We start from the raw sequence: 17,648 nt of genomic DNA, 5'->3' as shown, positions 1-17,648 counted from the left end.
CTAAGATACTCCGTTCTACACCAGTTGCTCCAAAAAATCAGGAGCAACTGAGGCCGAAACTTGGGCCCTATGAGGGGACAGCAGTGAAGTAAACACATGTTTTGGTAAAAAAAAAGACTAGTGGATAACATAATTTTGAATGCGATTTCTGATAAGGCACTATAAAAAAAAATGTTATGCAGAATTACCTTTGCAAGATGCTTTTCGTGGATGCTCCTTCTGGCAAAGATTAGGCTCTCTTTCTGTCGATCTTTGAGGAATCGCCGCCTCAAGCGTAGGATGTCTGCCCTCTGGTCAGCTACTATTGTAACGCATAAAAACACGAGTTGATCACCCGTGGCATTGTTCGCAAACAAAAATAAATTATATCCGTCTTCCTGATGCTGTCTGTTTCTCCCACTCTCTAATCCTTTGTGTCTTTATATCATTCTATTTGTTTACACTCTTTTTATATCCTTACATAGGAACAGGAGCTCAGCTCCTCGAGCCTGTTCCGCCATTCATTGAGATCATGGCTGATCTGTATCTTAAATCCTGCCTTGGTTCTGTATCCTTTTAGATCCTTGCCTAGAAAAATCTTATCGATCTCAGATTTAAAATTATCAATTGAGCTAGCATCTAATGCTTTTTGTGGGAGAGAATTCCGCACTTCTACCACCTTTTGAATGAAGAAGTGTTTCCTAACTTCTCCAAAACCAAAATACTGCAGATGCTGGAAATCTGGAGAGAAAAAACCCCCCCAGAAAATGCTGGAAATATTCAGGTCAGGTAGTATCTGCGAAGACAGAGAGAGAGTTAGGGGTCGAAATTCGGCACCGCCAATTTTGAGATGGTGTCACCGGCTGAGAGAATTATTACCGCGAGGCGTTGGGCGTGGCCTCGAAATGCGAAATTAAGTTTTGCGCCTGAAAAGTGGATTGCAGCGTAAAATCATGGCGTTGCACACTTACCTAAAGGCGGTAAGTGGTGTTGAGTGGGCCGTTAAGCGGAGCCTCAACATCGGGGCATTAGTGGCGCCACCTGGATTCCATTGAGGCGCTGACTGGGCACCTCAATGCCTCGTGGGTATATCTGCTTCCGAGGCACTCACTCAGACAGTGAGGATGGCAGACCAGCAGCAGCAGCTCGTCAGCGTGCCCATCGGTTCTCGGATGCCGCACTGGATGCACTCCTTGATGCCCTGGAGAGGCGGAGCGAGTTGCTCAGGAGAGAGGCTGGGAGGAGGCCACAACCACCAACTCACAGAGCGATATGGAGAGAAATCTCAGAAGAAGTTTCTGCCACTCATTGCTGACACGCCTGGTGAAGGTGAGTATCTTGCGTGTGAAACGTCAACATGCTATGCTCGGAGCTCAATGTGCACTGTCTCCTCAATGTAGTGTTTCGGAACCCACGTGGGTGAGACCAGATGCAAGGTTCCTGTTTGCAGCCTCATCCACTGCAAGGGCCGACATGCGCTGTTAACCTTGCTTCTCGGTTCTGCAGACCCACCCCTCATGTTGTTAACTCCTCAGTCTTCATCTGCGTCTCGAAGACGGTAACCTCCCCATTACTGTTAGGTCCTGGCCCCCTAATTCAAGCATTGCCACAGCAAATCCACACAGTGATTGGAAGTTACATCGAACTGTGAAGACTCTCATACAGTAACATCTACTAAACTATGTATGGCACTTGGGACATTGCTAGATGCAGAGCCAACTTGAATTCACGCAGGTACTGACCGCTGCCATCGTGTCTGGGACCCCATCAGTTGCACGGGGAGCTAACATTGGCGAAACACGGCAGCAATCTGTGCTCAGCCAGGTAGCTCCAGATGCTGAGGCTGTGCCCTGGGGGAGTAGCAATGTGTCAGGATGACATAATTTCATCTTTTCCCCTGCCGCTTTCTGCAACCTATCCACCACAGAGTGCTGCCGCCCATGCTGGGGTGATGCAGTCTGCAGCTGGGCCTTCTAGGGCCCGAGCTGGTGCAGAACGTCCTGCTAGGTCATCAGCTGTGGCAGCCTTGCTGCAGGTACGGAGACCCATTTGAGGAGGAGCAGTAGGCTTTGGAGGGGGGATAAGTGAAGGGGTGGGAAAGCACTGAGAGTCAGTAAATATGTGTGTGCTAGTGGCCAGAAATAGTGAATTTGCTCGTATGTGAACTAATGTCAATAGTTCCACTTGGATGAGCCAATAAAGAATTGTCTGATATTGGCCAGATGGTTACTTTGCCCGAACATGAACTCATGTCAATCGTTCCACTTGCATAAGCCATTAAAGAATTGTTTGACGCTGGCCAGAGATGCTGTCCTTGTTCCATGATGAAGTAATGTGAATAGTTTCATGTGGATGTGGGTGATAATGTTTCAAGGGATGTGGTTTCAATTATTGTTTGATGTGGATGATGGCATCATTTAGTGCTTCTTTACAGCACACTATGGTTTTGCCTGTAAATAAAAATGTGTTTAATTTGTCACAATCTTTTCTTGCCATTTATATGCACGGAGGTTTGGAGGGAGAGGCTCGATATCTTCAGCAGATGGCCAGGTGAGGTGGGGCCCACAATGCCACATGCGTACAATCAATGGCCCCCTGAACCATGGGGAAGCCTGCTATCCTGGCGAAACCACGGGTGCACTCATCCAGGTCTTACCTGGGCATGTTGAACTTGATGTAATCCATTCGTTTGCTGTAAAAACGTCGGTAACCAGGCGAATTTAAGCAATATACTGTAAACTGCTAAATGTCACATATATTGCCTACAGGAGACTGGAAGGAACTGGTAGCATTGAAATTGAATTGCTGTCACTTTTACTGCCACTGACAGCGAGGTCCTGGTGCTGATGTCAGCTGTCAGGTATGTCTGCAGGAGGAGGCAGAGCGCCATCACCACCTCTTTACAGAACCTCAGCCTTTTTTAGGCAATGATCCTCGGACATCTCAAGGTAAGAACAATGCACACAGTAAACCCTGCGGCTGTACAGCTTGCTGCTGTCTGGGGTCTCCCCTTTGGCGAGCATCCACATTTGGCATAAGCCGTCTCTGCAGCCGCCGCCTTTAAAATCCTTGCCGCAGGACGACGTGGTGTGTGTGATCACTGCCCCCATAAGTTTGCAGAGGTAAAAGCAATATATGCTAGTTGCAAATGTATCCGATGTTGAAGGAAACAATGTCTCTGAGATGTTAGTACTGAAGCTTAGGAGTCAGTAGCCGCAGGACGCCAGCACTTTCGAGTTGTGCGAGCAGCCAACGCAGCCCAGGCCGCGAACACTGTGGGCCGGCTGCAAATCCCTTTAAATAATGCCCCGGAATAGTTTCCCCACATTGTGCACGCCGACCTTTTCAGGCGTCATCGCCGTCAGCTGATAAGTGAGGCGGCCAAAGTGAATTTGGCGAGACCGGCGCCAAGGAGGCGTAGCACGCGAAGTGACGTCATGATTTCCATGGCGTTAGCCAGCAGGACTTTAAATATTAACACCCTTGAAAAAGGACAACCAAATTTCCCATCAGGCGACACCCACACATAATGCTGCCGGCCAGCTGTTCACGCCCCGTTGCTACCTCACTCAGGTGGTATCAGCTGGCGATAACAACTGAATTTCGAGCTCTTAATGTTTCAGGTGACCTGACCACCTGAGTTTTTCCAGAATTTTCTGTTTTTATTTCCTAACTTCTCTCCTGAATAGCATGGGTCTGATTTTAAGGTTATGTCCCCCAGTCCTAGACTCCCCCAACAGCAGAAAAAAGTTTCCCTCTATCTACCCTATTAATTCCTTTCAAAATCATAAAAACCTCAATCAAATCACCCCTTAACTTTCTCTATTGAAGGAAATACAAGTGTAGTTTACGTAATCTCACCTCATAATCTAATCCTTGGAGCCCTGGTAACATTCTGGTGAAACTGCGCTGCAATCCTTCCAAGACCAATATATCCTTTCTAAGTTACGGTGCCCGGAACAGTATACAGGAATCCAGATGTGGTTTAACCAGGGCTTTGTAAAGCTATAGCAAAACTTCCTTTATATTCTGGCTCTCTCGTTATAAAGGCTAACATTTTATTAGCTTTTTTGATTATTTTTGGTACTTGGCTGCTACATTATAGTGATCTGTGTACACGGATCCCTAAATCTCTTTGGACCACCACTGTTCTGAGCTTTTCACCATTTAAATAATACACGGATCAATGTTCCCGCTAAGCTCCCCGCAGGCATCTGCAAGGTCTCGTGCAGGCCGCTCGCTGGCTTTTCCATTGTAGATACTCGTGCAGCAGAGCAGGTCTCCAGTTGTTCTGGTTCAACCCTTGCCACTGGATAAAGGCCTAGCTCAGTCGAGCCCGTGTGATAGCTGATGTGCAACGGTCGCCACACATTAAAAAAATCCACGCACAGGCATCTTCCACCCCCCTCAATTGGAATTCAGGACTGGAGTATCGGGTCCTTCATTGAAACATCTGTGAACTCTTGTGGAAACATGTCATCCTCGTTCGAGGGACCGCTTATGATGATGATGATGATGATGATGATGTAGATACTGCACATGCTCAAATATTTGAATGGGGCCGTTGACTTGGATGCATCCTTTTTTGGTTCAAAATGGACAACCTGCGTTGAAATCTACCTGCCAAAGTTTCGTCCATTTATTTAATCTATATTCCCGTTTATACATATGTTCTTCATAAGAACATACGTTCTTCTGTACATATCCCACTGTGTCCATATGTAACTCATATATGTTGCTTTATTGATTAAAAGTTGTACAAAAAAAATCAGCTAATGGCTAGGGCAGGTAGCAAAGTGTACTTGGTCAGAGGTAGAATCTGGGGCACGCAGTGCGAGATGAATCAGTGAGTCAGAGAAACCAGAAGGTTGGAGCATTAACCATGGAGAGAACTTGGGAAAGAAAGCCAAGGCCTGACCCGAGGGCAGATAGTGGATCCAGTCACAACGTTATACCCCAGGTTGCATGGCCTTCTAGTTGACATCATGGTGGATCAACAACCATGGCTCTGATTGGTATGGGGGCCACTGTACCGGACATCAACAACATGCTGTTCAGTTGACAGAAAAAAAACGTACAACTACAATTGGATAGTGATGGATGGTCCTTTGAAGTACTCGTCTCAGTAACTGTTATTAGCAATGGATATTTCTAATACAATAATATTAAATGTAACCAATAATAATACCTTTTGTTTTACCATTGACCTCATCTCCTGGCAGAGCAAGTCTCTGTTTGCCAAAGTCTGGACCAACAGATTTCATAGCTGCTCTCTGTGGCCTCTCACTCAGCTTAGAATACACAAGTAACGAAGAAGACAGTGATTCTGAGGATGGATGGGAGTATTCTGCAAACGTGTCCAAACTGCTCCCTGTTAACCAATTAAAATTCCGTGCACCTAGAGAGAGGCATCAAAATATAAATAAAACATTTTAGAATATTTTTTATTGTCAGATGAATCTAGGCATTTTGCCAAAAAGTGTTCCACTATTGGCAATTTAGGAACTCAGATCCCAAAATAATTTTCTTTAGGGTCTATTGGGTAACATTAAAATACAAGTTAAGTTGAAAAGGAGTTGGGATTTGGGCCTTACTAACACACAAACAGCCAATTGGACTATTATAGTCACAGGTTTTAGGTACACAGATGTCCCAGCAAGGCAGGAATTTATTGGCTATCCCTAGTTGCCCTGAGAAGGTTACTTCAGAGGACAGTTAAGAGTCAACCACATTAGTGTGGGACTGGAGCTGCATTAGGCCAGACCGGATAAGGACAATAGCTTTCCTTCCCTGCCATTAAAAACATTAACAAACTGTGTTTTTACGACAATCCAAAAGCTTCATTCATTTTTACTGATGCCAGCTTTTTATTTCCAGGTTTTTTAAAACTGAATTCAAATTCTTAAACTGCCGAGATTTGAAGTCACATTCGCTGAATTATTAGTCCAGTAACATAACAACTACACTACCATACCCTAGGATAAAATGTTATACAAACAGTGTCAACAAAGATTAAAAATACAGAGTTGCACTTACCAGGGTTCTGAGTTGGTGTAAACTCATAATGGGTTTGGGTGGCCCTAATTTGGCCATCTTTTTGACCTGTAGCAGATGCTTCTTGTGATGAGCTTCTCGTACTGCTCTGCGTAGCTTGAGTTTCCACAAACAGTGGAGTAAGAATTCGACTACGTTGATGCCAACTTGAATCAATACTATAATCCTAAAAAATGTGCAGATGGTAGAACAATGAGTGACGTGCAATAAATATCACTTTGCAAAATGAGATCAACATTAAACTTGAACTCGGTTCCTCTATGGCTCTGTAACAATGACTACTTTAAAAAGAACAGCTTTAAAAAATAAAGGGCAGAAGCTGTAGGATCAAATATACTTCATTCCTATATGTATCCAACAGGATTAACTGCAATATATCCTGTAAGAACATAACATAAAAAATAGCAGCAGGAGTAGGCCATTTGACCCTTCGAGCCTACTCTGCCATTTATTAAGATCATGGCTGATCTGATCTTGGGCTCAGCTCCATTTCTCTGCCCGCTCCCCATAGCCCCACACTCCCTTATTGTCCATAACCCTTCATTCCCTTATCACTCAGTAAGCATGCAACAATGAAAGGCATTAACTTATTTCTAACAGCAGGTTTTAAAATAAGCTTTAGGAAGGTGTGCAACTGGCCCACTGTGTTCCTCAGGGTAAATAGGATCTGTTGTAATATTTACTGTAAGGTAACTGTTGTGTATCTGTAAAGCATGCACTCCCATGTTCCGCCACCAGGGAGCTCATCCCCTGAAGTCCCAAGAGATCCCAGCATCCCTTGGGAGCACTGTATATAAGCCGGCCCCGAAGGCCTGTTCCTCTCTCTGGAGTATCTTATTAAAGACTGAGGTCACAGTTACTTTAACCTCCCTGTGTTAGGAACACAATAACTGGCGACGAGAATACGAATCCAACGCAAAGATGCAGCAAACTGTGGGCATCGTGGAGAAGTTCTCGGAAGGTGAGGACTGGGAAGCCTATGTCGAACGGCTAGACCAGTACTTTGTAGCCAACGAGCTGGACGGAGAAGGAAGCGCTGCAAAAAGGAGAGCGGTCCTCCTCACAGTCTGCGGGGCACCGACCTACAGCCTCATGAAGAATCTTCTGGTTCCGGTGAAACCCACAGATAAGTCGTATGAGGAGCTGTGTACACTGGTTCGGGAGCATCTTAACCCGAGCGAGGTATCGGTTCGACATGTGCCAGCGATCTGAAGGTCAGGAAGTGGCGAGCTACGTCGCTGAGCTAAGGCGACTTGTGAGACAATGTGAGTTTGATGGCTACCTGGAGCAAATGCTCAGAGACTTTTTTGTACTGGGCATTGGCCACGAGGCCATCCTACGAAAACTTTTGACTGTAGAGACACCGACCCTCAGTAAGGCCATTGCGATAGCACAGGCATTTATGTCCAGCAGTGATAACACCAAACAAATCTCTCAGCACACAAGTGCTAGCAATGTTCATAAATTAACTGGAACTGTGTTTGTGAGCAGAAATGTACAGGGCAGAACCCACGAGTCTGCAACTGCCAGCAGGCCTCAGGTGACCCAGATGACTGAGTCCCCAACAAAGGATGAATGCAAGGCAATTCACACCTTGTTGGCGTTGTGGAGGCTTTCATTCAGCCTATTCATGCTGCTTCAAAGGGTATGTTTGCAAGAGCTGTGGAACAATGGGGCACCTCCAACAAGCTTGCAGATGAGTTGCAAGCTCTGCAAAACCTGCTAACCACTACGTGGCAGAGGAAGATCGGTCCATGGTGGATCAAAGCAATTTCGAGCCTGAGAGAGAGGAGGCAGATGCTGAAGTACACGGGGTGCACACATTTTCGACGAAATGTCCACCTATAATGCTAAACGTAAAATTGAATGGCTTACCCGTAGCCATAGAACTGGACACTGGCGCTAGCCAATCCATCATGAGTAAAAAGATGTTTGAGAGACTGTGGTGCAACAAGGTATTCAGACCAACCCTGAGCCCCATCCACACGAAACTGAGAACGTACACCAAAGAGCTTATCGCTGTCCTGGGCACGCCATGGTCAAGGTCACCTACGAGGGCACGGTGCACAAACTGCCACTCTGGATTGTCCTGGGCGATGGCCCCACACTGCTTGGAAGGAGCTGGCTGGGCAAAATCCACTGGAACTGGGATGACGTCCGAGCGCTATCACATGTCGATGAGGCCTCATGTACCCAGGTTCTTAACAAATTTCCTTCCATTTTTGAGCCAGGCACTGGAAACTTTTCCGGGGCGAAGGTGCAGATCCACTTGGTCCCAGAGGCACAAACCATTCACCACAAGGCGCGAGCGGTACCTCACATGATGAGGGAGAGAGTGGAAATCGAGCTGGACAGGCTGCAACGCGAGGGCATCATCTCCCCAGTGGGCCAGCCCAATTGTTCCAGTACTCAAAAGTGATGGCACGGTCAGGATTTGCGGCGATTATAAAGTAACGATTAATCGTTTCTCTCTACAGGACCAATACCTAAGGCAGACGACCTATTTGCGACACTGGCAGGAGGCAAGACATTCACCAAGCTCGGCCTGACTTCGGCCTACATGACGCAGGAGCCGGAGGAGTCTTCGAAGGGCCTCATCTGCATCAACACGCATAAGGGACTGTTCATCTACAACAGATACCCATTTGGAATTCGGTCGGCTGCAGCGATCTTCCAGAGAAACATGGAGAGCCTACTCAAGTCGGTACCACACACAGTGGTCTTTCAGGAGGACATATTGGTCACGGGTCGGGACACCGCCGAGCACCTACAAAACCTGGAGGAGGTCCTCCAGCGACTGGATCGTGTAGGGCTGCGGCTGAAGAGGTCGAAATACGTCTTCATGGCAACAGAAGTGGAGTTTCTGGGGAGAAAGATCGCGGCGGACGGCATTCGGCCCACAGACGCCAAGACAGAGGCTCTCAGGAACGCGCCCAGGACACAGAACATCACGGAGCTGCGGTCGTTCCTGGGACTCCTCAACTATTTTGGTAACTTCCTACCGGGGTTAAGCACCCTTTTAGAGCCCCTACATGTGTTATTGCACAAAGGTGAGAGCTGGGTATAGCGAAATAAAAAACAAATAATTGCTTTTGAGAAAGCCAGAAACATTTTATGCTCCAACAAGCTGCTTGTATTGTATAACTCGTGTAAAAGATTTGTGCTAGCATGTGACACGTCGCCGTACGGAGTCGGGTGTGTATTACAATAAGCTAACGTCGCGGGGAAGTTGCAACCTGACGCCTATGCTTCCAGGAACTTGTCTAAGGCCGAGAGGGCCTACAGCATGATTTAGAAAGAGGCATTAGCGTGTGTTCGGGGTAAAGAAAATGCATCAGTGCCTGTTTAGCCTCAAATTTGAGCTGGAAACCAATCACAAGCTCCTCATATCCCTGTTCGCTGAAAACAAGGGGATAAATACTAATGCCTCAGCCCGCATACAAAGATGGACACTCGCGCTATCAGCGTATAACTATACCATCCGCCACAGGCTAGGCACCGAGAACTGTGCGGATGCTCTCAGTTGGCTACTATTGCCCACCACGGGGATGGAAATGGCGCAGCCTGCAAACTTGTTGATGGTGGCGCAGCCCGCATACTTGTTGATGGTCTTGGAAGTGTTTGAAAATGATAAATCACCTGTTACGGCCCGCCAAATTAGGACTTGGACCAACCAAGATCATCTGCTGTCCCTAGTAAAAAACTGTGTACTGCATGGGAGCTGGGCCAGCATCCCCGTTGAAATGCAAGAGCCAATCAAGCCGTTCCAGCGGCGAAAGGACGAGCTGTCCATTCAGGCAGACTGCCTGTTGTGGGTAACTGCGTAGTGCTACCCAAAAAGGGCAGGGAGACATTCATCTCGGATCTCCACAGCACGCACCCGGATATAGTAATGATGAAAGCGATAGCCAGATCCCACGTGTGGTGGCCCGGTATCGACTCTGACTTAAGAGTCCTGTGTACGGCAATGCAGCGTATGTGCTCAGTTGAGCAACGCGCCCAGAGAGGCGCAGCCTCATCTGTGTTAGGAACACAATAGTAACAGCAAGAAGAAATGTAAAAAGATGCTAAACACAATAAAATGCCAGCCTTATTTTATGAAAAATCTAATCAAATCTCATCATAAATAAGTGATCGAGTTGATTAGCAGTATGCAAATGGAAAAAGGGATACACAATAAATCCAGCCTTGCCCACATCATTCATATCCCAATAAAAATATTTTAAAAATTTGAAATTTCTATTCTGTATCAGAACTTATGAAATAAGTCCCTACGAACTCTGACGTCTATGCAGTTTTTGTAATACTGTAGTAATAATGCATTTGCAATCTTTAAAAGGTTAAATTACATCTGAATCTAGAAAAACATAGATGATAAACTAAACTAACATAAAAAACAAGCTTCTTGTATTTACCTGAAACTTGCATTCAGATAGGGGATACTCAAACATCTCTCGGTTGTAATCAGGGCTGCGACTCGTCATCTCAAGTAGCACGTTGGTGGCTATACTGAGGTACTGCGTCTCTATCTTGTTGCAATACAATGATCCAAGAATGGCCATCATTCTGTCTAGGGTACCAGTTGGAAGCCTATTTTCATGACTCCAAAAGTTTCTAACATACAATCTGAAAAGAAAGTTCATCAAAAATCTCCTTTTTAAAAGAAATGTCAAATGACAACATTTTAAAGAAACTGTGAATACTTATGAATGATCGAACCATTGTCAATGTTTTACAAATAAATGATTGGTTACATACTGTAGCGCAGGATTTTCATCAGTCAGTCCCTGAAGTAAGGTATCTGTTGCCTCCACATATATTTCTTTTGAGTCAGGATCAGATTGACTCTCTGGGTCCCTGCAGAAAGGGAAGAAGATTTACCACATTCACTTCAAAAAACATTAATAAATGGAACATTTTTTGCTGTTGACTTTTTGTACAATAAACCTGGGGGCAAGTTTTCTTAGCTAATAATTGTGTTTTCACTCATATTTTTGAACTACCTAGTTTGAACTGATCTACTTATTTTTTTTGTCTGAAGCCTTGTGTCCGAGCTTTCCAACTGGTTAGTCTAGTTTTAGTTTCCTGATTAGTACAGAAGAAAAAGTCTGGGATGAGAAAAGGTAATTCGACACATCAAACACTGGCCTTGAAATTGCAGCCTCTCCGGGTGCATACAATGTGCGCATGCTCCCGAAGAGGTCCCAAGTTCCGGGTTTAGGTGCACAAAGCGCATGCGCCGAAATCCAGCACTTGCGAACGGTCAAAATTTCTTTTGACAGTTCCAATGCATTCCCAGGTGAAGAGCCTTTGCAGGTGGAGATTTGGGTGATTTGCCCAACTCCTGCCGAGCGAATGTCCTTAAAACTCTTGTGCCTGGTAAAAGCGGAGATCACCATTACTGTGAATGGGGATACACCATTTTCATTGGATGGTCCGGCTCATGTGATCCCAGGATGCGCATGCGCTCCTGGAATATGTGGGCCTCAGCACTGGATTGCGCATCGAGGCCTCGGAGTGCAAATGTTTGTTCCTCTGGGGCCACCAGGTACATTCGTAAATATTTTTATGGTCAGAGGCATCCGCAGCGGGAAGCCTCTGACCGCAATTTCAGGTCCACTAATTTTATACGATAAACCCACCGAGCCCTAGCGTCCAATGGCACTTTAAAGAATTTCTATTATATCGATGTTGAATCTACTTTTTATTAATTCAGATTTATATAATTTGGTCCTATTGGGCCTGAGTTACCTTGAATATTATTCTGGGTTCATGAGTTCAATGTATTTATTTACCATTTAGTACTTCATATAGATTGATGAAGTCTTTGTTTAACCTTCTTCTCTCCAGACTGAAGAGCTTGAGCTTCTCTAATCTTTCCCGATAGTCCATTCCTTTTACACTTGGGTTCATTCATGTTATTACTCTCTGCATCCATATCCCTTTTGAACCTGAGTGACTCAGAGCGTGGGTTGCATTATAAATTATAACTTCTGTAAACTTAAACTCACTGATCTGGCTATGCATCCTAACACATTCTTTGCTTCTTTAAGAACATAAGAGGTAGGAGCAGAAGTAGGTCAAACAGCCCCTCAAGCCCGCCCCGCCATTCAATAAGATTATAGTTGATCTTCGACCTCAACTCCACTTTACCGCCCAATCCCCATATGATAGAAACATAGAAAATAGGTGCAGGAGTAGGCCATTCGGCCCTTCGAGCCTGCACCACCATTCAATAAGATCATGGCTGATCATTCACCTCAGTACCCCTTTCCTACTTTCTCTCCATACCCCTTAATCCCGTTAGCCAAAAGGGCCATATCTAACTCCCTCCTGAATATATCCAATGAACTGGCATCAACAACTCTCTGCGGTAGGAAATTCCACAGGTTAACAACTCTGAGTCAAGAAGTTTCTCCTCATTTCAGTCCTAAATGGATTACCCTTTATCCTTAGACTGTGTCCCCTGGTCCTGGACTTCCAATACATCAGGAACATTCTTCCTGCATCTAACCTGTCCAGTCCTGTCAGAATTTTACATGTTTCTATGAGATCCCCACTCATCCTTCTAAATTCCAGTGAATACAGGCCCAGTCGATCCAGTCTCTCCTCATATGTCAGATCAGCCATCTCGGGAATCAGTCTGGTGAACCTTCGCTGCACTCCCTCAATAGCAAGGACGTCCTTCCTCAGATTAGTAGACCAAAACTGAACACAATATTCCAGGTGAGGCCTCACTAAGGCCCTGTACAACTGCAGTAAGACCTCCCTGCTCCTATACTCAAATCCCAGAGCTATGAAGGCCAACATACCATTTGCCTTCTTCACCACCTGCTTTACCTGCATGCCAACTTTCAATGACTGATGTACCATGACACCCAGGTCTCGTTTCACCTCCCCTTTGCCGAATCTGACACCATTCAGATAATATTCTGCCTTCGTGTTTTTGCCACCAAAGTGGATAACCTCACATTTATCCACATTATACTGCATCTGCCTTGTATTCGCCCACTCACCTAACCTGTCCAAGTCACCCTGCAGCCTTTTAGCATCCTCCTCACAGCTCACACCACCACCCAGCTTAGTGTCATCTGCAAACTTGGAGATATTACACTCAATTCCTTCACCTAAATCATTGATGTATATTGTAAATAGCTGGGTTCCCAGCACTGAGCCCTGCGGCACCCCACGAGTCACTGCCTGCCATTCTGAAAAGGACCCGTTTATCCCAACTCTCTGCTTCCTGTCTCCAACCAGTTCTCTATCCACATCAGTACATTACCCCCAATACTATGTGCTTTAATTTTGCACACCAATCTCTTGTGTGGGACCTTGTCAAAAGCCTTCTGAAAGTCCAAATACACCACATCCACTGGTTCTCCCTTGTCCACTCTACCAGTTACATCCTCAAAAAATTCTCGAAGATTTGTCAAGCATGATTTTCCTTTCATAAATCCATGCTGACTTGGACCGATCCTGTCACTGCTTTCCAAATGCGCTGCTATTACATCATTAATAATTGACTCCAGCATTTTCCCCATCACCGATGTCAGGCTAACAGTTCTATAATTCCTTGTTTTCTCTCTCCCTCATTTTTTAAAAAGTGGGGTTACATTAGCTACCCTCCAATCCATAGGAACTGATCCAGAGTCCATGGAATGTTGGAAAATGACCACCAATGCATCTACTATTTCTAGGGCCACTTCCTGAAGTACTTTGGGATGCAGACTATCATGCCCTGGGGATTTATCGGCCTTCAGTCCCTTCAATTTCCCCAACACCATTTCCTGACGAATAAGGATTTCCCTCAGTTCCCCCTTTTCGCTGAGACCCTCGGTCCCCTAGTATTTTCGGGAGGTTATTCGTGTCTTCCTTCGTGAAGACAGAACCAAAGTATTTGTTCAATTGGTCTGCCATTTCCTTGTTCCCCATTATGAATTCACCTGATTCTGACTGCAAGGAAACTAGAATTAGTCTTCACTAATCTTTTTCTATTCACATATCTATAGAAACATTTACAGTCAGTTTTTATGGTCCCTGCAAGCTTACTCTATTTTCCCCCTTGTAATTAAACCCTTAGTCCTCCTCTGCTGAATTCTAAATTTCTCCCAGCCCTCAGGATTGCTGCTTTTTCTGGCCAATTTATATGCTTCTTCCTGGGATTTAACACTTTCCCTAATTTCCCTTGTTAGCCACGGTTGAGTCACCTCCCCTTTTGTATTTTTACGCCAGACAGGGATGTACAATTCTTGCAGTTCATCCATGTGATCTTTAAATGTCTGCCATTGCCTATCCACCGTCAACCCTTTAAGTATCATTCGCCAGTTTATCCTAGCCAATTCATGTCTCATACCGTCGAAGTTTCCTTTCTTTAAGTTCAGGACCCTAGTCTCTGAATTAACTGTGTCACTCTCCATCTTAATGAAGAATTCTACCATATTATGGTCACTCTTCCCCAAGGGACCTCGCACAACCAGATTGCTAATTAATCCTCTCTCGCTGCACAAGACCCAGTCTAGGATGGTCTGCTCTCTCGTTAGTTCCTCGACAAATTGGTCGAGAAAACCATCCCTTATACACTCCACAAACTCCTCCTCCACAGTATTGCTACCAGTTTGATTAGCCCAATCAATATGTAGATTAAAGTCACCCATGATAACTGCTGTACCCTTATTGCACGCATCCCTAATTTCCTCTTTGATGCCGTCCCCAACCTCACTACCACTGTTTGGTGGTCTGTACACAACTCCCACTAACGTTTTCTGCCCTTTGGTGTTTCGCAGCTCTACCCATATAGGTTCCACATCATCCAAGCTAATGTCCTTCCTGACTATTGCATTAATCTCCTCTTTAATCAGTAACGCTACCCCACCTCCTTTTCCTTACTGTCTATCCTTCCTGAATATTGAATACCCCTGGATGTTGAGTTCCCAGCCTTGGTTACCCTGGAGCCATGTCTCTGTAGTCCCAATTACATCATATCCTGTAACAGCTATCTGCGAAGTTAATTCATCCACCTTATTGTGAATGCCCCTCGCATTGAGACTCAGAGCCTTCAGGCTTGTTTTTTTAACACTCTTTGTCCTTTTAGAATTATGTTGTAATGTGGCCCTTTTTGATTGTTGCACTTGATTTCTCTGCTCTCCACTCTTGTTTTTCTCCTTCCTACCTTTTGCTTCTGCCCTCTTTTTACTCCCCCCTGCCTCCCTGCATTGATTCCTAACCCCCTGTCATTTTACTTTAAACCCTCCCCAACAGCACGAGCAAACACCCGCCTAGTACAACGGTTCTGGTACTGCCCAGGTGCAGACCGTCCGGTTTGCACTAGTCCCACCTCCCCCAGAACCGTTTCCAATGTCCCAGGAATTTGAATCAGAAGAACATAAAAACATAAGAATTAGGAACAGGAGTAGGCCATCTAGCCCCTCGAGCCTGCTCCGCCAATCAAAAAGATCATGGCTGATCTGGCCGTGGACTCAGCTCTACTTACCCGCCCGCTCCCCATAACCCTTAATTCCCTTATTGGTTAAAAATCTATCTATCTGTGATTTGAATACATTCAATGAGCTAGCCTCAACTGCTTCCTTCGGCAGAGAATTCCACAGATTCACAACCCTCTGGGAGAAGAAATTCCTTCTCAATTCGGTTTTAAACTGGCTCCCCTGTATTTTGAGGCTGTGCCCCCTAGTTCTAGTCTCCCCGACCAGTGGAAACAACCTCTCTGCCTCTATCTTGTCTATCCCTTTCATTATTTTAAATGTTTCTATAAGATCACCCCTCATCCTTCTGAACTCCAACGAGTAAAGACCCAGTCTACTCAATCTATCATCATAAGGTAACCCCCTCATCTCCGGAATCAGCCTAGTGAATCGTCTCTGTACCCCCTCCAAAGCTAGTATATCCTTCCTTAAGTAAGGTGACCAAAACTGCACGCAGTACTCCAGGTGCGGCCTCACCAATACCCTGTACAGTTGCAGCAGGACCACCCTGCTTTTGTACTCCATCCCTCTTGCAATGAAGGCCAACATTCCATTCGCCTTCCTGATTACCTGCTGTACCTGCAAACTAACTTTTTGGGATTCATGCACAAGGACCTCCAGGTCCCTCTGCACCGCAGCATGTTGTAATTTCTCCCCATTCAAATAATATTCCATTTTACTGTGTTTTTTTTACCCAAGGTGGATGACCTCACATTTTCCGACATTGTATTCCATCTGCCAAACCTTAGCCCATTTGCTTAACCAATCTAAATCTATTTGCAGCCTCTCTGTGTCATAGAAACATAGAAACATAGAAAATAGGTGCAGGAGTAGGCCATTCGGCCCTTCTAGCCTGCACCGCCATTCAATGAGTTCATGGCTGAACATTCAACTTCAGTACCCCATTCCTGCTTTCTCGCCATACCCCTTGATCCCCCTAGTAGTAAGGACCTCATCTAACTCCTTTTTGAATATATTTAGTGAATTGGCCTCAACAACTTTCTGTGGTAGAGAATTCCACAGGTTCACCACTCTCTGGGTGAAGAAGTTCCTCCGCATCTCGGTCCTAAATGGCTTACCCCTTATCCTTAGACTGTGACCTCTGGTTCTGGACTTCCCCAACATTGGGAACATTCTTCCTGCATCTAACCTGTCTAACCCCGTCAGAATTTTAAATGTTTCTATGAGGTCCAGTGAATACAAGCCCAGTTGATCCAGTCTTTCTTGATAGGTCAGTCCCGCCATCCCGGGAATCAGTCTGGTGAACCTTCGCTGCACTCCCTCAATAGCAAGAATGTCCTTCCTCAGGTTAGGAGACCAAAACTGTACACAATACTCCAGGTGTGGCCTCACCAATGCCCTGTACAACTGTAGCAACACCTCCCTGCCCCTGTACCCCTTGCTATGAATGCCAACATGCCATTTGCTTTCTTAACCGTCTGCTGCACACCTGCATGCCAACCTTCAATGACTGATGTACCATGACACCCAGGTCTCTTTGCACCTCCCCTTTTCCTAATCTGTCACCATTCAGATAATAGTCTGTCTCTCTGTTTTTACCACCAAAGTGGATAACCTCACATTTATCCACATTATACTTCATCTGCCTCGACACAACCCGCTTCCCCACTAATATTTGTGTCATCTGCAAATTTTGTTACACTACACTCTGTCCCCTCCTCCAGGTCATCAATGTATATTGTAAACAGTTGTGGTCCTAGCACCGATCCCTGTGGCACACCATTAACCACCGATTTCCAACCTGAAAAGGACCCATTTATCCCAACTCTCTGCTTTCTGTTAGCCAGCCAATTCTCTATCCATGCTAATACATTTCCGCTGACCCCGCGTACCTTTATCTTCTGCAGTAACCTTTTGTGTGGCACCTTATCGAATGCCTTTTGGAAATCTAAATATACCACATCCATCGGTACACCTCTATCCACCATGCTCATTATATCCTCAAAGAATTCCAGTAAATTAGTTAAACATGATTTCCCCTTCATGAATCCATCTTGCGTCTGCTTGATTGCACTATTCCTATCTAGATGTCCCGCTATTTCTTCCTTAATGATAGCTTCAAGCATTTTCCCCACTACAGATGTTAAACTAACCGGCCTATAGTTACCTGCCTTT

General features: G+C 45.4%; 1 protein-coding gene across 2 annotated transcripts in view; it reads right to left on the bottom strand.

Annotated features, from left to right (window-relative positions):
• prkdc (protein kinase, DNA-activated, catalytic subunit) overlaps nt 1–17,648 on the bottom strand; it is a 364,122-nt gene that overhangs the window by 114,196 nt on the left and 232,278 nt on the right. For both annotated transcript variants that reach the window (XM_070892539.1, XM_070892550.1), the window contains exons 56-60: nt 10,792–10,890; nt 10,449–10,659; nt 6,016–6,199; nt 5,168–5,377; nt 189–301 (exon numbers count right to left, since the gene is read on the bottom strand). In XM_070892539.1, coding sequence (XP_070748640.1) covers nt 189–301; nt 5,168–5,377; nt 6,016–6,199; nt 10,449–10,659; nt 10,792–10,890 — 817 coding nt within the window. The remainder of the gene's footprint in view (nt 1–188; nt 302–5,167; nt 5,378–6,015; nt 6,200–10,448; nt 10,660–10,791; nt 10,891–17,648) is intronic.

Source organism: Pristiophorus japonicus, chromosome 1 (assembly GCF_044704955.1).
Source record: "Pristiophorus japonicus isolate sPriJap1 chromosome 1, sPriJap1.hap1, whole genome shotgun sequence".
Taxonomy (NCBI): Eukaryota; Metazoa; Chordata; class Chondrichthyes; family Pristiophoridae; genus Pristiophorus; species Pristiophorus japonicus.
Note: the sequence above shows the minus strand (reverse complement) of the source record. Positions and strands in the feature narration are given on the sequence as shown.